The sequence below is a fragment of the Colletotrichum graminicola genome, assembly GCF_000149035.1.
Source record: "Colletotrichum graminicola M1.001 genomic scaffold supercont1.51, whole genome shotgun sequence".
Lineage (NCBI taxonomy): Eukaryota > Fungi > Ascomycota > Sordariomycetes > Glomerellales > Glomerellaceae > Colletotrichum > Colletotrichum graminicola.
The window spans coordinates 23907-42762 of NW_007361055.1; the positions used below are offsets into that span (position 1 = coordinate 23907).

The following is an 18856-nucleotide window of genomic DNA, read 5'->3' on the forward strand; positions in this document are numbered from 1 at the left end:
TCGCCGGCATCATCTCTGGTAAACTTCCTTCTTGCGGGTGGAATACCGGTATGACCCCCGATTACCAACCCCCCACCAACACGGGACCGGCTCACTAGCTCCCGTCCATCGGCATCGGCTCTTATCCAGCCATAGTCCAGGACGCAAAGGATTCATATCACCAGCGCGTAGCGACTCCTCTCTCCAACTGTGTCAAACTATCATTGTGTACCTGTGCAACCTTAAGAGGGATCTATTGAAAACATATCTTAGTAGCCACTCCATTTCGTTGCCAGATCGAATTACTTGCAGGAGAACAAGGCCTAAGTATTGGCACTGTGCACTATGGTGCTCTGATGCTAGTTGATAGCTAGTTAAAGAAACTCACAGGGGTCACGACTAATGCATTCTTGGATTAGGTCAGAAAGGAGAATTGGATGCATTGACCAATAGTCTTGAAACTTGCCGTGTGATATGTCCTCGAATTGGGGCTGTGGCCTGTGGCCATCGTTCCCAGCTTCATAATGGAAGAGAAGAACGACGAACCCCAGGGAGGAAGACCTTTCCGCCTAACCGGCTAGCGTCCCGACCATCGTGATTCTGCATATATCTGGGAAGCAGGATGTTCAATGTACCTGCGATTATCTGCGTCACTGACCCCACTACTAGTATCATCCTTATCTCTGACCACCGGCGAGCATCCATCAAGAGCAGAATCGCGAACCAGTCACATGGATTCCGTGTGACCAGGATAAGAGATACGTTGATTAGGAAGTGATATACCGATCAGCAAGTGCGACGCTGGAAAAAGTTTATGTATCCGACTGTCCCCAGCCGCGATAAAGTGATATCACGTTCGTATAGTCTATAGCATCAAGCACGAGCTACGGATTTGTATATTCCATCTTCGACTCGGCTGAATCCCGGTCGGAAGTAGTTTGAAACTCGCAATGGACGATGCCACGAAGGACAACAAGATCTCGCCACCATCTCAACCGGCGGGATCAATCCGAGATGGCTCTGTTGAGGGACGTAGCACGAAGAGCCGCGACTACGACGACGACGTAGTTCAGGTCATTGATAAAGCCGCTGAACGACGGCTTTGCAGGAAGTTGGACTTTCGTATATTGCCCGTCCTGGCTGTGATGTGTAAGCCTTTCAGCCTCCCGACTAGCTCACCCAGCCTCTTCACCCAGCAGGAGTCAGGTCGCTGACGCATTCCCTCAGACCTGTTCAACGCGCTTGATAAGGGAAACCTAGGCAATGCCGAGACGGAGGGCCTGAGCACCGATCTCAACTTCAAGGATGGACAATACAACCTCATCGTCAGCATCTTCTTCGTGCCTTTTGTGGCTGCGGCGCCCTTCGTGGCCCTCATCGGCAAGAAGTTCGGACCAGCGATCGTGCTCCCCATCCTCATGTTCGGCTTCGGTACCATGACCATGCTTATGGCCGCAGCCCAGAACTTTGGTGGCGTCTTTGCTCTGCGGTGGTTCTTGGGCATGGCGGAGTCGGCGTTTTTCCCGCTCGTCATCTACTACCTGACCACCTTTTACCGCCGCGGTGAGCTGGCACGCCGCCTGGCCATCTTCTACGCAGCGTCGAACATTGTAAGACCGCCACTTTTCTGCGTAGTGACGTTGTTGAGTTGACGCCAACTTTTGACAGGCCAACGCGTTCTCGGGGCTGCTGGCGTTTGCGGTGTTCCACATCACCAGAACCAGCCTACGCCCGTGGCGGTGGTTGTTTATCATAGAGGCTTCTGCAACTATTCTCTTCGCTGTATTTGCATTCTGGTATCTACCTAGGAGTGCAGCCGAGGCAAAGTTCCTCACGGCTGAAGAGAAAGAGCTGGCCCTCCATCGTATCCGAGTTGATAGTTCCTCCGTGGTCGGAGAGAAGATGAAGATTCGAGAGGCAGCCAAGGTTTTCAAGCATCCGACGACGGTAAGCATACTCCATGCGGCTATTTTGGGTTCAGATACAGCGGGACCTTGAACTATGAACCCCTTAATTGGAACCCGACAACTGATTGAATTTATTATAGTACGGCTTTCTGGCTATTGAGATATGCCTGGGAGTCCCCCTCCAGAGCGTCGGCCTATTCATGCCTCAAATCGTTCAGCGCCTGGGATACAGCACTATCAAGACAAACCTCTACACCGTAGCCCCAAATGTCAGCGGCGCCGTAATGCTTCTCATCCTCGCCTTTCTTTCCGACTGGCGCCGGCTCCGGTTCCCATTCATCGCGCTCGGCTTCATGCTGAGCTTCACCGGTTTCATCATTTACGCAGCCATCGACGATGTCGAGAAGCAGATCAACCTTGCGTACTATGCATGCTTCATGATGACTTGGGGCACGTCCGCGCCGAGCGTGCTCTTGTCGACGTGGTATAACAACAACGTCGTGAACGAAAACCAACGTAAGTCTTCCGTCCCGGGACAGCCTTCTTGCTGAACGTCTACTAATTCTTGCACTTCAGGCGTGCTTCTGACATCGATCGGTGTCCCGCTGGCGAATATCATGGGACTCGTCAGCAGCAACATCTTCCGTAAACCAGATGCACCAAAGTACGCACCCGCTCTTATCACGACGGCTGCTTTTGGGGTAGTCGGCGCCCTGTGTGCACTCTGCTTAGGGTTCTATATGGTTTGGGATAATAAAAGAAGGAACCGTGCACAGGGCGTAAACCTTACTGCCAGCCAAGTGTCGACCTCTAAGTTGGGTGATGGCCCGAAGAGTCCCGATTTCCGTTGGTTTCTTTGAGCTTCTTCAAGTCATAGCGATATTATGTGTAATGTGAAACACCTTTTTGAGACTTTGAAACCAAGTGTGCCACCAAAGGCGAGAAGCAGTGTGATATCACCAGGAAGAGAGGGAAGGCCAAGCCTTCAACTTGCCCTGCATTGACACCAATGTATGTCGTCTCCAGACTGAAGGTTGTAAAAGGTACTATACATGAACACGTAGCCACCGACGGGCGCAAGCGCACAAATGTCATATTCTACTCCTGTTGTGCGACCGAAAGCCCCGTTAGGCAACATGGAAGTCTTTCCAATCAGTACACGAGGTTTAGACACGACTTATTGCCGATGCTGCAAATCCAACTCTTAGTGTCGTTAGGTAATGATACAGGCAACGGAGGTGAAACATTCGCGTCAGCGGCTGGATCAGGCTATGTTGTCATGGTCTGAAGTGCACTTTGCGGCCCAGATTAGGCACTGGATCACGAGAACACCACATGGCTTTAAAAAGGCAGCCGACGAGCAAAGCTTTTCCAACGACCAGACCTTCACATTCCACCGTGTTCTCTTCTCTATGCATAAGGCCGCTGCGTCATTTGGCTTCTCATCAACGCACTCCGAATATTCCGTGGGTTAGGGATACCACTGCCGACGCCCCCCTATTGGCCACTTGGCAGCATTCACAATGGACACGGGGAAAGCTCCGATAGTGAACTGGAGATGATCTCACCAGTGTCGGGTCCATCGTTGTCCGGTACGATAGAGACACTAATACCCTTGGAAGCACCGGGAAATGGATACTCGAGTTCGCAAATCTCGGCCATACAACAATCACTGGCAACTGATGCAACGCAACCCTCGAGTCCATCGAGAGATCACAACAACGAGGAGAAATCTACCGAGGGAAACAAATGCGAAGTTCACACTCTGTACGAAGGTCCTGCAAAATTCCAATGCTGCAAGAATTGGGTTGAGGAGTACCCCGATGATCTTCGTGCCTCTATTGAGCAACAATCTGAGGTTAAACTGAAAGCCCTCGTCATTCGTATGCGAAGGAACCATGACGACGGCAAGCCTCTTGGTCATGGACTCCATCGTTGTTCAAAATCAATCACTTAAAGAGACCTTGGGTGAAGTCTTCGAAGGGTATGCCGGCATCACAGCATCGCTGAAGAAGGTGGTTTTCAAATCACCATTCCATCCCTTCTATTACCGCTGGCAGCAATTTACGCAGATACTTGAGCGTCAAACGCAAAATTGTGAAGCCGCAGCTATATTCTCTCAACTCCTCTATGGCGTATTGCATGCTGAACTCCATGAAACTATGGTCGAAATCAAGGACCATCTCAATCACGGAGTCATCATTTACCGGCTTCTCTGGGCATTATTTGAGCCTGGCAAGCTTGTTGTTACAACTCAAGATGGACATACGCGCTTCTATCTCGTTAAGAGCTGCGTTTACACCGAGGAGAACGGGATGGTGGTTTCAGTCAGGTTCATTGATTGGGACTTGGATCAATTCGGGTACGCAGATGGTATCCTCAACATTTGTCCATTCGCCGGGACGAGTGAGATTGCCGAGGCCAATGTTTTCCCGGCCGAATTCTCGAGTCGAGATCGAAAGCAGAGGCGGCAGCCATCGATCGGGGCCTCAAGTTCCAGAACCTCCGGGGCTTTCATTACATGGCCTATACGGGGTTCGTTAAGTGCCATTCTGGTCGAGAAATTGTGAAGCGAAATGTCGGTAATTTATCATCACTGTTAATTAGGCTTTTTACTGCTATGATAAACAATGCTGACCTATAGTACTGCTAGGTCGACGAACGAATCGTCGTAGATTCAGCTTCCTACTTCCGTGCCAACCCATCCGAACGGGTCCATCTGGCGCCGTTAACAGATGATTCTGTCATGCCGTCGATCAACGTGGCCGAAGATGCCCATTTACGCTCGGACAGCTCGGAGGGATGGAGCTGTGGCACACGTATAATAGGGGGAAATGACTACCAGCATCGTGTCCGTAAACGAAAGCTCGAAAGCGGGGAGATCCCCCTGCCAACCGAAGAAGCCACCGAACCAGGTAAGGAGTCGACAACACGAATCGGAAACAGGTACAATTGTGTAAACGAGGCCATACTGATGTTTGATTCTAGATCTTGATCTCACGAAACAAGAACTCCTCCTCTGTAGCACGCACGTTCGAGGCTGTTGTCTCAAGTCGAAAGTCTGGGCCGAATTTATGGTGGAGAATGTGCGGGAAATCACTTGGAACGATGCCGCGTTTCCCTAATTGATACTGCCAAGGGGCTTCAAGAACCTGATTCTTTCCTTCGTGGAGGGCCAGGTCTCTAATAAGACTGCCTTCGATGACTTAATCGAAGGGAAGGGCCTTGGCATCATCATGTTGCTCGTCGGGAATCCGGGCACTGGCAAAACTTTGACTGCTGAGGCTGTTGCCGATGAAGTCAGGAAGCCTCTTTATATCCTAAGTGCGGTAGAGCTAGGCAATGATGCTACTGCTGTTGAAGACAGGCTGACTAAAGTCCTTGAACTAACCGAGAAGTGGGATGCGGTCCTCTTGTTCGATGAATGTGATGTGTTCATACAAGAACGCTCTAAGGAACACCTAGAACACAACAAGATCGTCGCAGTATTCCTTAGGTATGACCAAGAAGTTTCAACAGCCTTTCACTCAGCTAACAAGTCTGTTACTAGGCTTCTAGAATACTACCGCGGCATTTTATTTATGACGTCCAACCGCGCTGAAACAATCGATAGGGCTTTCTACAGCAGAATACACCTTACCCTCCACTATCCTGACCTTGAGCCAGCGGCCAGGGATCAGATATGGAGACAGTTCAGTCAGCGCTCACAGATGGAGAACAAACTGGCAGACGAAAACTTCAGGAATCTGGCGCATCTACCTATGAATGGGCGTCAGATAAAGAATGTGCTCAAGATCGCCATGCTTCTCGCCAGGCAAGAGGACACGGCTCTGTCTATGGATCAGATCCGGACGGTGCTGCGGGCAACCAAGGAGATCGGCGACGGTTACGAGGTCTAGGCCCGCATAGCTTTTGCGAAGTTTCATTGCTATAGTCGTTGCTAGATAGTTAGTCTAGTGTGACGCGATTTATCCTTCAGTACACCTTCTACTATAACCATACGTCTTGCTTACTGTGTAGAGTTAGTTGAGAAATAATTATTAGTATATAAGAAACCTACTTAGTGACTTTCTACATATTATAATAGATCAGTCTTAGTGCTAGTTTTATAGGCAAAAGCGCAGTGGGAGGCCTTCACTCTACTAACTATTGATTTAGCTGTTAGTCTACTATTTTCTATAACCCTGATATATCTGTAGGCTACGTAAAAGCAAAAGAAATCTTTTGCATCTGTTATACTTACAGGCGCACTCTTGCCTAGGACGTGGGATTAAGTAGTGTTGAAGTCAGGCAGTATGATTGTCAAAGGGCAAAACCAGCTAGATAGATAGACAACCCAGCGCAGCGGGCGCACATTCCAATAGGCACTGGGCGAATCATGTCGCCGGAGTATAACGCTTCATGCCAGCGCTCCAAGGAAAGAAGTCTTCTGCCTCGGTTACCAACCTACGGAATACCTCTTATGACAGTCCTTGTTGTGGAGGATATCATGAGGCCCTGGAGTTGAAGTCATTACTGTCACATTGATATATCACAGACGGCATCGGTTGCAGCTGCCAACTCCTAATTCATTTGAGCAAGCCTGAATAATACAAAGATTTCATCAGGGTTTGATGTACGTTGCCAAGGCGGTCCTGCTTGAGGTCGCACAGGTACACAACGATGGTCTACCACAGTCGGAGAAACACATCAAAAGTACCGTGGCCAATGCTCAGTACAATAGAAGTAGGTTTCGAGATAGAAATACAGTACCATGGAACCTCGGAACTAAACATCCCTAACAACTAAGGCTGCCAGAGCGTTCGGAGATGACTCTCCTAGTTGCTATACCTAGTGCCCAGACGGCAGCGGCACTGGGAATTGCTGTTGAACATGGTGTGACAGTGAATAACTCGGGTTGCCGCTTCCCGTCAGACAATCACCACTTGCAGCCATCACACGTCAATTCTCAACCACAGAGAATGATAATATTCACTGCTGCGCTTTCACTTCATTTATATTAATCCCCCCCCCCCCACGGTCTACTGGAGAGTCAACCTCGAAAGAACACCGAGCAGCCGTTATTGAAGCAAGCAAGCAAAAGACCTACAACGACGACAGATACAAAAAACACCAGACTACATTTCCACAAACGCTATACGCATCGCGATCAAACATGATGGCCGGAAACGGAAACAATCCAAACGGCTACGGCTACGGCCAGAACCCGTACAGTGACACGAACGGCTCTCCCGCCCGCTCATACTCTCCAGCCGACGCAATGTCTTATATGGCCGCCCGCGCCGGCGCCAACCGCGCCGCCTTCCCCGCCGCCTTCCCTCCCCCCTACGGCCACGGCGTCAACCGCGGCCCGACCTACGGGGACACCTACGGCCCAAACTCAGCCACCGCGATGGGCTTCGGCTACGGCAGTCGCTCTGCCACCAAGACCACCGCCAACACTTACGACGCCGGCAGCTCGACCTGGACCGACGGCCCGCGCTACCCCTCCGGCCCTCCCAGCGCGGATGCCCTGCGCGGCGCGGCGGACATGGCCGCCACGGCGGCGCGCCGGGCGCGCAACCCGAATGGGTACATCCCCGGCGGCGGCGGCAACGGCAGCGGCCCGAGCAGCGGGTTCGGGGGCGGCTGGAGAGGCCCCAACGGTCCCGTCCCGATGGGCATGGCGGGCTCGGGCTGGCCCGGCACCAAGCCCGGAACATCTTACGGTCCTGCTCGTGACGTGAAAAGAGACAACATGGCGGATGGGCATGGGAATGACAATGAGCACGGAAACAGCAATGCCTGGGGTCACGGGGGCTACAACGGCAACGCCTGGGGCCATGGCGGCAGTGGCAATGGCCAAGACCCTGGGTATTGATAGCCTGGATGTTACTGTGGTAGGCCGTCTGGTATGACATCGCGGATGGCAGGATGAGGGGGGGAGACACAAAAAGTACGATCATTGATGGGGTTCGGCATCAAGGGCGGGGTGCATGAAGGATCCCGCGAGGCGACCAGTAGTCAACTCTTTCGTTACTGATACCCGATAGAGATATATACAGATCTTCGTGAAACGGCGCGAAAGCAGTACGCCGTGGTGGTATCCTTCAAGACAACGCATCGCCAGCCAACAAGGCAACAACAGTCCGTACAGCCGTCATCGGCCCTTCGTTACCCTGAACAAGTTTTTCAAAAACCTTAGACGCCGCGGCCAGTGATCCGCGCTTATCACCCCGGTGCCCTGCGTGCTGTTAGTCATTTTGCCTTGTCTTGAGATCGTCCTTGGGGAAACTTACACTTCCCAGGCATACCAATCATCAATCCAACCTTGCTCTGCGCCTCGCCAGTCCAGTCAAACTCAATTTTCCAATGTATCCTAAGACACGATGCTTCCTCTTTGACAGCATCGGGGATAGGGATCTCGTAGGCGGTCTTCCCAAGATGACGTAGTAACGCCGACCGCGGAAGGTTTTCGGCGTGGGTATTTTCGGCGGCGGCCTCTTGACTATCGTCTTCGTCATCGGCCTTCCTCCTGCGCTTCTTTCGCCTTGTACGTATTTTGGCCACACTCTGTACCAGTTTCTCCTTGTCGCCGAGCTCGCTCTCCAGTGTGTACCAGACGTTGGCACGCTCAATCGCAATACGATACCACTCAGCCATCGCCCAAGTGACAATGGTGACGTTTCGGTTCATGTGGGTATTAGAGCCTCCTTGGGTGACTTTTTGGACAAAGGGGCCGACTTCTGCCACGGCCGCGGGGTCTAGGCGGGGTACAATGAGCTCCGTGATCTGCAGCTTTTCGGTGTCGACAGTCATCTCAATCTTGGCCATGAAGAGCCCTGCGGGATGTGCTGATCTGATGACGATGCTGTGTTTTCGCAGCAAGGGTTCCGAGTCGCTTTCTCTCGGCAGCATGGTTGTTGCCCCTGAGAACTCAAATGGAGTAAATGCCTGCAGGTACGGAAGCTCATCGGTGGCCGACAGCGCGATTGGGTGATGCGACGTCGGAGGAGGGAGATCCTCTTCTTCCTCTGTAGAAGAGAAGACCGAAGTTTGGCCGAGAGACCCGAATGATAGCCAACTTATTGGGTTCATTGCGAGGTCTAACCACTCTTGCGCTGCATCTGGCTTGGCTTCCTTTTCTGGGCGTACAAGATGCCGTCGCAGCAAGTCGACTAGTTGCTCTCGGCGGGACGTTGAGAGAGGCTGGGCATCCGATCTTAGGGAACGCGTCTTCCGCACCCTTTCGTTCTCCACAGTTGCGAACTCCAAATCCGCCTCGAGCTTCGCAATCTCCGCCTGTAGCGCGTCTCGCGTCTGCCTGAGATCTGAGTTCGGGTCTGGTACGGGGATCCCGCGGGCTTCGTGCGTCCCTGAAGGACCTTTGGTGGACTGCGTCTTCCGCGCAAGCCTGCTTGGGCTCCTTTCCCGTACAGGGCGCTGCATTGCCTTCTTGAATGGGTCCTTTGTCGTCTGTGTAAACTCAGGCGGGCGAAGAGGCGGCTGCTTCAATGGCGAACTTTTTGACGGTGAAGAAATACGTCGTCTCCGTCTCGAAGGTGTATCGTGGATGCCCAAGGGAGGTGTTGTGACCACAGGATCGTCCTGTCCCTTTTGGGTCGGTGTGGGCGGGAGTTCGGGCTCCTCGTCAGGCTCTGGTTGGGGAGGTGGTGCTCGCGCGGGAATGACACCGGTCGGTGGCGTGCGATTCAGAACGCGCCCAGCAAACGGGTTTATTTCTTCGTCATCTGGCCCGGGGTCGGGGAGTGGCCTGGGATTCGGCAGGCCGCCCGACCGGCGTGGTCTCGTTGCCAGTGCACCGCTGAGCCTCGATGCCGGGATTCTTCGTGCAGGAGAGCCCAAGTTTTGGGATTCGACAGCTGTCGAGCCAGATATGTCACTTCTCGGACGCGTAGCCCCCCTCTCTAGGAAACGTTCGGCCTGGCCCCCAGCTTGGGCGGCTGGCTCGTCTCCCACAGCATCTTGTGGAGCTTGTGTTGACGGATTGCCGCTGCCACCTTTGGTGGGGCTCAGGCTTCTGCTTCTTTGCCGCAGAAGATCGGGATTTGATCGTGCTAAGCTTGCCCTTGTTGGCGACGCGAAAGAAGGCCTTCTCGGGATTCTGCTTCGTGGTGGGGGAGGGCCGGGCGGCGTGGTTGAATCATTATTATCGCTGTCGCCGTCGCGCTGGCTGCTGAGGCGTGGCGAAACCCTCCGGCGCTTGGGCGCGGATTCGTCCATATTCCCTCGTGGTCGTGACCTCGATTAAAACATTCCGGGGCGGGCGTGTTGGCAACCGAAGGCAGATTGCAGGCGTGAACTAACAGCGCGTGGTGGGATGCGCATGGAGCGCGTTTGTGTACATGCGATCCGACCGCCTTCCTAATACGGATGCAAAACGGTCAAATAAACAGGGAAGGCACAGTCAAAGCTTCAATAAATTTCAAATAAAACCCCAAAATTTACCTACTTTGACATCCGTATGATAAAACGATTAATAATAATTGAATAAAGCCATCATATTGCCTTCTGATTTAACGCTTCACTGTGTTCTTCCTTAACTCTCTTGCCTTCATGCCTAGTCCTGCGCAGAAACAACAGCACGAAGGCACGTGATACTACACTGCTGATGGTTACATAATCAATCATTTTGGACCGATGACGTCCGTGGCTATGACCGCATTCCAATTGCCCGGCTTCCTCTTCCCTCTTTAGTGATCACAGGCTTGCCTCACTCAGCCCCAACAAACGTTCAATACCCAACTTCAACTACCTGAAATCGGACCGCCGCCTACGAAACACCGTACAAGATGTCCGCCCCTGCCAGATTGCTCCCTCGCCTCCGGCCTCTTGTGCCTCGCATTGGCCGCGTGCCTCGCAGTGCCTTCATCACCAGCCAGTCGCAAACTGGCCCTGCGCCGATTGAGCCCTCCAAGACCCAAGCCCACCCCCTGGGCGCGTATTATGAGGCGATCCTCAACGACCCCCAACCGATCCCCGAGGTGAAGTCAGAGGAGCCCCCCTCTTCCTCCGTTCACAAGCAGGAGCAAGGCCGTAAGACGTCGCCTCCCTCCCCAGACCCAACCCCGGACCCTGTTGCTGAAGCCCAATCCGCACAGCCGGTGCCGACGCCGCCGCCGAAAAGCGCGGCTGAAAAGGCTGCCATCGTTTTTGGCTCCGCTCTTGCCGGCCCCGCCGCGCGCAAGCAGCGTCTCGAGGAGCTGCGCAATAAGAGCACCATGATCGCCGGCGTGCTCGTGCCCCCACGGCCCGAGGAGCCGGATAACTGCTGCATGAGCGGGTGCGTCAACTGCGTGTGGGAACGGTACAGGGAGGAGATGGAAGATTGGTCGGCGGCCAACGCGGAGGCGCAACTCAAGTTGCGCCAACAAAGGGGTGTGAGCGATTCGGTAAGCATGGACGACGACGACGGCGGCGGTTCCGAGACCAACTGGGTGCCCAAGGACCCTAAGATCGCCAAAAACATGTGGGACGACAAGCTGTACAACGATGTCCCCGTCGGCATTCGCGAATTCATGAAGACGGAGAAGAAGCTGAAAGCGATACACGAAAAAGAGGGAACCCAGAGCGATTGAGGATTACGGAACTCGGTTTACCCTCCCTTTTTTTCTTGTCCTTTCGTTTCGTAGCCGGTGCCGGAGTCACCAGTCATAGAGAACCCCTGTTGACGTCGTTCAAAGACGTGTCAAAGTCATGAATATCATATATCTTAGTTACAATACATAGCCAGACATCGAAGCGCAAGCAAGCATAGCTCAGCGACCAGCCAGGGTAATGGTGCATGGGAACGGCGCCCTCTACTAATTTTGGCTGGGGCCGGCACCCCATACCCTTGATGAATCAATGCTAAACGGTTTTTGAGTTCATCCCGAAAGAACGATATCAGTTTTGTCGTCAGCCACATATGCGTCCTGCCAACCCGCTGCTGTAAACCCCTTGAAAACAGCTACAGTTATGTTGGGTAAAGGTGTATAGCCCCGTTCTACGTATGTTCTCCTATTTGGCTCATTCGCGTCTAAGCTGCCGTCTCTTCTACAAATATCTATGACATTAGAGTATCTTCGATCTGGTTCGTGTCCATTCCCGAGTATGTTAGGTATCGTCGAGTCACAAGCACCTGACCTTTTCTTTTTAGTTTTTTTTTATTTCCCGCTTCGCAAAGCAGCCTCGACTTTTGTTTCCTGTCGTCTAGCTGTCGGCCCTTGCTGCCTAGTCCCTATCCTTCTCGCTTCTTCTCGCAGTGACGGCCAGCTGGACTATCATTGAATTTATTATTATCATTTTCGAGATCTTGATTATTAAGCCTTTGTCACTCGCCATGTATCATGAGTGTATTCCCTGTGAATCTACGTAATTCAGTAATGGATGGAATGGCAGGTGATGTTCCAAGACAAGGAAGCTGAGGACGAAACCTTTCTTTGATTTTGCAATGCTGGCCAAGCATAACTTGCCAGTCACAGTATCTGCAACAGACCCCATCCGCCGCCCTTTGCGCACTGCCCTACCACATCTACCACATGCACCTACACCACAACACAACAGAGGCATCCAACGGCGCCCAGTTCCATTGTGGACGCTGGAATCCGACGACTAAGCGCACACGAATGACTGGCCACCTTTAAATAAGCTGACCTCGACTTGTTTCGTGTTCCCTTTCTTCCATTGACAACCACTAGTAACCGCATCACCGTTGAGATGGCCCCCAATATTACGCTACCAGCCATCCCTGAAGAAGAGGAGGACTGGGAGGACGCTTCCTCTTCCTCGGATGATACCTGCAACGAAAACAACGAAAACAGCCAAGACAGTGAACGGCTCTCACCCCCTCCGGGGCTCCTCTTTCCCCACGAAATGGCTAGGCCTCCGTCTCCGCCCATCCACGCGCCGCGCCTTCGCCTTCTTTACCACTCGCAAACCTGGGACACCCAGGTCTACATGCTCAAGGACGGCAAGGTCCTCAAGGAGCGCGCGTCCTTTCCCAGCCTCAGCCAGGGCTACTTTGGCGCCGTCGAAATGAACGAAAAGCTTCGACACTGGTTCCGTGTACTCCCCCAGCAGCTCGGGGAGATGCTCGGCAGCGACCACCCCTACCTCTCCCGCTTCGCTATCGCCATGGCGCCCCGCCAGTACATGCTCATGAGAGGCAGCGGAAACTCGGACCACCTCCCCGACCAGCTCGTCGAGCCCTTTCCCGAGATGAAGGGCCGGCTCGTCATGGAGCGCGTGCGGCCTGTCAAGCCGGCCGTGATGCGGGTCCTCATCGACAAGATCATCAGCCCGGCGCTCCATCGCAGGGCCATCGCCAACCCCGAGAACTACAACCTCCACCCAAAGGCCTGGCTCGGCTTCGAGCAGCCCCCCGCCGTCAGGGACATGCTTCGGAACCACCCCAACCTCTCGACGCGCCCGGCGTACCTCAACGAGCTCGTGCGGTTCATCGGCCGGCGCGGCGTCCTCGAGCTCGCGCGGGAGATGGGCACGGCGTTGGCGGTGATCCACTACGACCTGAACAAGGACGCGCACGACATCAGGTTTCGGATCGGCTACAACCCCGCCCTCGACAAGGCCAAACTCTGGGTGTGCGGTCTGGGGTGCATGAGGGACCTGAAGGTCAACGAGGGGGGCGACGGGTTCGTGGGAGACGCGGGCGACTGCGTCTAGAAGAACGAGCGCTTCTATCCCCGCCCCGGCGTCGGTCACGGCGTGTTTGACGCGTTCTGGGCGGCGTACGTCCTGGCGAGCGAGGGGATACTGCAGTGGCGGATGGAGAATGCAGTCGAGGGCTCGGACAAGGACGCGGGATTGCGGAGTTTGATGATCAAGGTGCTGCTTGAGCATCTGGATAGCCTCTAGAGTCTTTCACGTACTGGACGAGTGCCGGTGATCTTGGGGAATCCGTTTGGCACTTTCACGGAGAGGTCAGCAACGGGAATAGGACTTTGGTTTGCTCTAGACTCGATGCCCGAAACGTCGCCATGAAGACTGGCTGGTCTCTCTCCCCTTTTGAGCGAGGCATCGTCAAACACCAGGTCTCCGCTCCAGACCGTGACAAACAAGGGCTTGGTGATGGAATCGTGCTACATGGCAATGGCGGCTCATAACGAAAGCCAGCTGAGACTCCGAACTCGGAATCGTGTCATGGTGAGACCCGTGTTCAGGGCTTCCGCACGAGAGCGCTGGACCGGTGTGATTGATCACTACTCAGATTGAAACACGACTGTTTTGTATGCATGAAACCCAGGTGACCATCTCTCGAGCCAACAGGCAGCCCTGGGAGTTGTTTGAGGTTCAAGAGCTAGCAGCAGTACATCACAGTTCGACTGACCGCTCTTGTCAGCTCGCTGTGGGCAGAAAGCATGGGATGGATCTTGGGTCTGCATGTCATCGAGGCCGGCAACGTCTCACCTACATGTTCCGAAATCCCAAGTGCGGCGGCTGGCGGCGCAGTGCCATCTCGGTCGGCGAAGGCTGCAGGCGGCGGCACGAGTCGTGCTACTCCGGAACAAGACTTCCCCACCAGTAGTCGGGTTCCGTATTCGGGGGACTGGTCCCAAGGGGCGGCCAAGCATGGAAAAATGACTTGAACTGCATGTCTGAGTGCCTGGAAATTATCGTGGAACTGCTGGGCGACAAGGGTAAAAAAAGCAGAAAATTCAGTGACAGTCCACGTAGGTAGTAACGCGCTTTCTCAGGGATCCGGAGGGAAAGAGATGTGGAGGTATTAAGCAAGCGACCCACTCCCCCCGCATCGCAAATCTCTGCCATTGGCTACAATGTCTATATGTGGATACCATTCACCGACGAGACGGCGGATCCCGATGCCTTCGGTGAAGCGTGCGTCAAGCAGTTTCGGTCAGCAGCCACTCATGTGTCATTCTTGAGTGACTAACACGCGGGGCGTAGGATCAAGATGCATTTACGCCATGCATAGGTGGGGTAAACGGGTTCGGCGTGGTGACGATGCTGTCGGGGCTCGCCAGAGAGAGAAGAAATTTCTCTCCCGCGCCTGCCCTGCGCCATTTTGCCCGATGACAGACAGGTACACTACCGGTAGAAGGTGGGTTCATGTACACACTTAGTACACTACCTATCCACGTAGCGGTACTTCGTACTTCGTACCTTCCACCAACACAACAGGCGATGCAAGGTAGTGTAGGTACGTACCCAAGGCGCATGGCGGGGTTGTATCGTTACTCCTTCGGTGCGTTTGACGAGGGGTCGCTATGGCAGCCTCTTTTTTTTTATTTGATTTTTTGTTCTTTTATTCCGCTCTATTGTGAATAGCGACACTCTCGGCGGAAATTTGGTCCCATGCTCCTACTTAAGCCTGGTTCTGTATATTTTACTCCTCCCCTACTTTCCAACATATACGATCCAATCTTCTTTTTTTCTCTTTCCCGTTCTTCCTCCCCCTCTTCACTTGACTGGACATCCAACCCGTCTGCGTCGCAAAAAAAGAAACATCTCCAAATCTGCACAAACTCGCAGTTCATTCTACCCCGCAGTACATCTCACCCCTCCTCGGCCGAAGTCGAGTAAAAGAAACCAACCCGCCAAATACCGCAAAGATGGTCGAGAAGCTCTACGTCACGTACAACGATGTATGTCTCTCCCGCTTCCTTTACGTCCCGTCCGGCCCGCCACGCCTTTGCTCTCACAGCGACTCTCCGTGCGCCGTGAAGAACATGTTCCGACTGACATGCCTCTCCCCTCTCTTCAGGTACACAAGCTCTGCCAGGAGTCCGCCGTCAAGATCCTTGAGACCTTCCAGCCCCAGCTCATCATCGCCATCGGCGGCGGCGGCTACGTCCCCGCCCGCATCCTGCGCTCCTTCCTGAAGAAGCCCGGCAACCCCAACATCCCCATCCAGGCCATCGGCCTCTCCCTCTACGAGAGCCTACCCGAGACCTTTGGCGGCAACGCCACCCCCGGCGTGCCCGAGGTCCCCGGTACAAAGGTCACCCGCACTCAATGGCTTGACCTCAACGCCATCGGCGACATGGAGAACCTCGTCGGCAAGCGCATCCTCATCGTCGACGAGGTTGACGACACCCGCACCACTCTCGAGTACGCCGTCAAGGAGCTCCAGAAGGATGTCGAGGCCGCCAGCCAGCGCCTCGGCAAGGGCGAGAAGACCGAGTTTGGCATCTTCGTCTTGCACGTGAGTCACACCCTCTCCCTCCCCTTCCCTCTCCTCCCATGTACCTTTTCTGCCCTTGGTGTGACCGGTACTGACGTCCCCGCAGAACAAGGATAAGCAGAAGAAGGGCACCCTGCCCGAGGACATGATGAACTCCGGTCACTACCTCGCCGCCCGTACCGTCGACGACATCTGGATCAACTACCCCTGGGAGGCCATCGACATTGACGAGCACGACCGCAACGCCGCTGAGCAGAGGAAGTAAAGAAATGGGGAAATACAAACGTATACCAGTGACACGAAACAATGTGAGGAAGACGGAGAGACGACAACAAAGAAGGAGCGTGGATTTTAGATGAGGATGGAGGCTTGGGCGAAAAGAAGCCAGCCAGGGCGTATAAAAAGGGATACCAGGATGGGCATGCCGTCGAGCTTGCCCGCCCGCATACACATTACCAATGATATTTCAGTTGCTCACGTCTGGGTCTAACAGGCCCAATACTGTGCCTTTTCCGGGCACCGTGGTCATGCGGCACCGTTCCTGCAATTTAACTCACCGGGTCAGCCTTACACTCAACCAGGCTTCGGGTGCGCTTCGAGACTCTTCAGTCCTACCAACCGCATCATCGTCTTGCAAAATCGGCCGGTGTATAGGCAAGCCTACGGCCGATATACTGACATCATCACGTGGTCCGCTACCAGCAAGGGGCATGGCCCAGGGGACGAGAGAGCAATAAATTCATACGATGGTGAACAAATACCCCACGGTTTGCAGCTCATCCCTGTTATCGAGGGTACTTTTAACATACAAGTCAAGTGCTAGAGGGAATCCGATGACATTCAAAGCCACCTAACTCCATCGCCGCCATGCCATTTACGCCAGTTCCGCCTCAATAACGCTTTCGACCGCCTGCGCGGGCCTCCAAATCTTCACCACCCTCAAGCCCGCGCTCGCAATCAGGTCGCACCACTGCTTTTCCGTCCTCTCCGCCGACGCCAGCGCTGCCATCATTATGATATCCGTCGCCGTCACCTTGCACAGCGGCTCCTTCTCGTTGATGAGGCTCTCGTGGATCAGCAGCCTCGAGTACCCCCTCTCCATTGCCTCGGCGACGGTCTTCAGAACCTCCACGGCCGTCGGGTCCGGCCAGTCGTGCAGGACGTTGTGGAAGAAGTACGCCCGCGCCCCGCGGATGGGCTGCGGCGTGAAGAAGTCGTACTGCTGCACCGTGAAGGCCGGGTCCGGCCCGATTTCCTTCAGGATGTCGGGGAGGTCCTGAAGGATCAGGTCCCGCGCGGGGACCTGCGGGTGCTGGAGATGGAACTTCTTCAGGTCGTGGCCCTTGCCGCCGCCGATGTCCACCACCATCGCCCGGCACGGGTGCGCGCCCTCGACGAGCCGTTCTGTGGGGTACACCTCGGGCCAGGCCGTGAGGTTGTCGCGCGAGTGGCACTCCATGGCGTCATTGAAGTCGGACGTCAGCAGCGGGTTGGTGCCGACGTACCGGAAGAAGACGGCATCCGGGTCGCCCCGCCAGCGCTGGAAGTTACAGTTGTTCCGGTCCGTCGGGTTCCGGTACCCCGTCTCCTTGAGGAAGTACGGCAGGCTGCGGAACAGGGGGTTGGTAAGCTCGCCGTAAAAGCCGCCGTACATGGCCGGCAACGGGGCGTCCTCGCCGAGGGCCCGCGCCCAGGGCGTGCGCGCGTACGTGTCGACATCGGTCTCGATGACGAGCCGCTGGCCCGCTATGGCTCGCATTAACCGTCCTGGTCACGGAGCAAAATCAACGGTTGGCTCGGGGGGGAGGATGGTACGAGGGGGTTGTTGGGACGTACGTATGAGGAGAGTGTCGGCGCCGGTGAGCGCTGCGAGCTCGTCGCAGGTGATGGGCTCGCCTCCAGCCTCGTGCCACTTTTTGAAGGCACCGGCGTCAATGAGCGTCTTGATGGCGGCGTTGCCGGCGCCCTTGACAATGACATGGTCCCATGCAATGTCCCACGGCGTCTGGACCCTGCGCAGGGCGTCGTACAGGGCGTCCCGCGCGCGTATCCGCTCCGCCTTGTCCGTGAAGGCGTCGCTCTGGATGTCTTGGAGACTCGCTATCAACTCGTCCGCGGTGGTCATGGCTGTGGTGTACGTGTGCGTGATGCGCGAGAGTACTGAAGGCTTGGACGGAAGAGGGGACGGGCTTATTTCATATCCCAAGAGCTGACATGTCCACCAAGATAAGAGATGTTTTCTTGGGAATTCACGACAGGCCTATTGACTGGAATCATGGACCCCTTGCAGAGGCGTTCCCACTGTCAAAAGATAGCCGCAGCAAACATGCAGTCGAGAGTCACACCGCACTTCTTCGGGAATGGAGGCCAGTGGCACAATGTCTCAGTCCCCGCTAAAGGCAGAAATAAACAGTTTACGATGCAGATCAGGAAGGGCCGTCGCGCTGACAGGGTCTGATTCGACGGGTATGGACCGGGTTCTGGGGCAGGACGGGTGCAGGGGAGGGGGGGGGGGAGCAAACATTGACTGTTGGAAGCAGAAGTGCAACATATCCGGCGAACCAGACATTACGCCAAGAAGCCTAGCCAGCATTAACCTAGAAGCTCGCCAATGCGCCGCACGCCCGCTCGACTGTTATCGGTGCTTATTTCGACCTTCCAGACATGGCAATTCCTGCTGGGTTTGATAAAGCCTATATAGGCGTTGATGGTGGATATTGGTCGAGGGGTTGACTGCAAACACCTTTGAGTGGGTTTCTGTGCGTTGCTGAACCTCCAGCGTGCACCGCAGGCGAATGGCAGGTAGACTCGAACGTGATGATCCAAA

The 18856-nt window shown here is 54.6% G+C and overlaps 8 protein-coding genes across 8 annotated transcripts; 6 read left to right on the plus strand and 2 right to left on the minus strand.

Moving 5' to 3' along the window:
• Nucleotides 1-929: 929 nt before the first annotated feature.
• On the plus strand, nucleotides 930-2746 carry GLRG_09643 (major facilitator superfamily transporter; the record flags this gene model as incomplete). Its single annotated transcript, XM_008100328.1, has 5 exons — nucleotides 930-1128; nucleotides 1207-1589; nucleotides 1648-1926; nucleotides 2027-2402; nucleotides 2463-2746. 5 exons carry the CDS (start codon nucleotides 930-932, stop codon nucleotides 2744-2746), a joined length of 1521 nt encoding a protein of 506 aa, XP_008098519.1.
• Nucleotides 2747-3784: 1038 nt separating this feature from the next.
• Nucleotides 3785-5785, plus strand: GLRG_09644 (ATPase; the record flags this gene model as incomplete). The annotated part of the gene is made up of 5 exons (XM_008100329.1): nucleotides 3785-4421; nucleotides 4562-4801; nucleotides 4875-4972; nucleotides 5036-5382; nucleotides 5437-5785. The coding sequence occupies 5 exons, from the start codon at nucleotides 3785-3787 to the stop codon at nucleotides 5783-5785; spliced, it is 1671 nt and encodes a 556-aa protein (XP_008098520.1).
• A 1259-nt stretch (nucleotides 5786-7044) lies between these two features.
• Nucleotides 7045-7746, plus strand: GLRG_09645 (uncharacterized protein; the record flags this gene model as incomplete). Its single annotated transcript, XM_008100330.1, has 1 exon — nucleotides 7045-7746. One exon carries the CDS (start codon nucleotides 7045-7047, stop codon nucleotides 7744-7746), a length of 702 nt encoding a protein of 233 aa, XP_008098521.1.
• Nucleotides 7747-7975: 229 nt separating this feature from the next.
• GLRG_09646 (uncharacterized protein) lies at nucleotides 7976-10109 on the minus strand (the record flags this gene model as incomplete). Its single annotated transcript, XM_008100331.1, has 2 exons — nucleotides 7976-8109; nucleotides 8165-10109. The coding sequence occupies 2 exons, from the start codon at nucleotides 10107-10109 to the stop codon at nucleotides 7976-7978; spliced, it is 2079 nt and encodes a 692-aa protein (XP_008098522.1).
• A 569-nt stretch (nucleotides 10110-10678) lies between these two features.
• On the plus strand, nucleotides 10679-11464 carry GLRG_09647 (oxidoreductase-like protein; the record flags this gene model as incomplete). The annotated part of the gene is made up of 1 exon (XM_008100332.1): nucleotides 10679-11464. One exon carries the CDS (start codon nucleotides 10679-10681, stop codon nucleotides 11462-11464), a length of 786 nt encoding a protein of 261 aa, XP_008098523.1.
• A 1120-nt stretch (nucleotides 11465-12584) lies between these two features.
• Nucleotides 12585-13742, plus strand: GLRG_09648 (uncharacterized protein; the record flags this gene model as incomplete). Its single annotated transcript, XM_008100333.1, has 2 exons — nucleotides 12585-13499; nucleotides 13551-13742. 2 exons carry the CDS (start codon nucleotides 12585-12587, stop codon nucleotides 13740-13742), a joined length of 1107 nt encoding a protein of 368 aa, XP_008098524.1.
• A 1715-nt stretch (nucleotides 13743-15457) lies between these two features.
• On the plus strand, nucleotides 15458-16294 carry GLRG_09649 (phosphoribosyl transferase domain-containing protein; the record flags this gene model as incomplete). Its single annotated transcript, XM_008100334.1, has 3 exons — nucleotides 15458-15490; nucleotides 15610-16050; nucleotides 16136-16294. 3 exons carry the CDS (start codon nucleotides 15458-15460, stop codon nucleotides 16292-16294), a joined length of 633 nt encoding a protein of 210 aa, XP_008098525.1.
• Nucleotides 16295-16903: 609 nt separating this feature from the next.
• On the minus strand, nucleotides 16904-18154 carry GLRG_09650 (O-methyltransferase; the record flags this gene model as incomplete). Its single annotated transcript, XM_008100335.1, has 2 exons — nucleotides 16904-17796; nucleotides 17866-18154. The coding sequence occupies 2 exons, from the start codon at nucleotides 18152-18154 to the stop codon at nucleotides 16904-16906; spliced, it is 1182 nt and encodes a 393-aa protein (XP_008098526.1).
• Nucleotides 18155-18856: the final 702 nt, after the last annotated feature.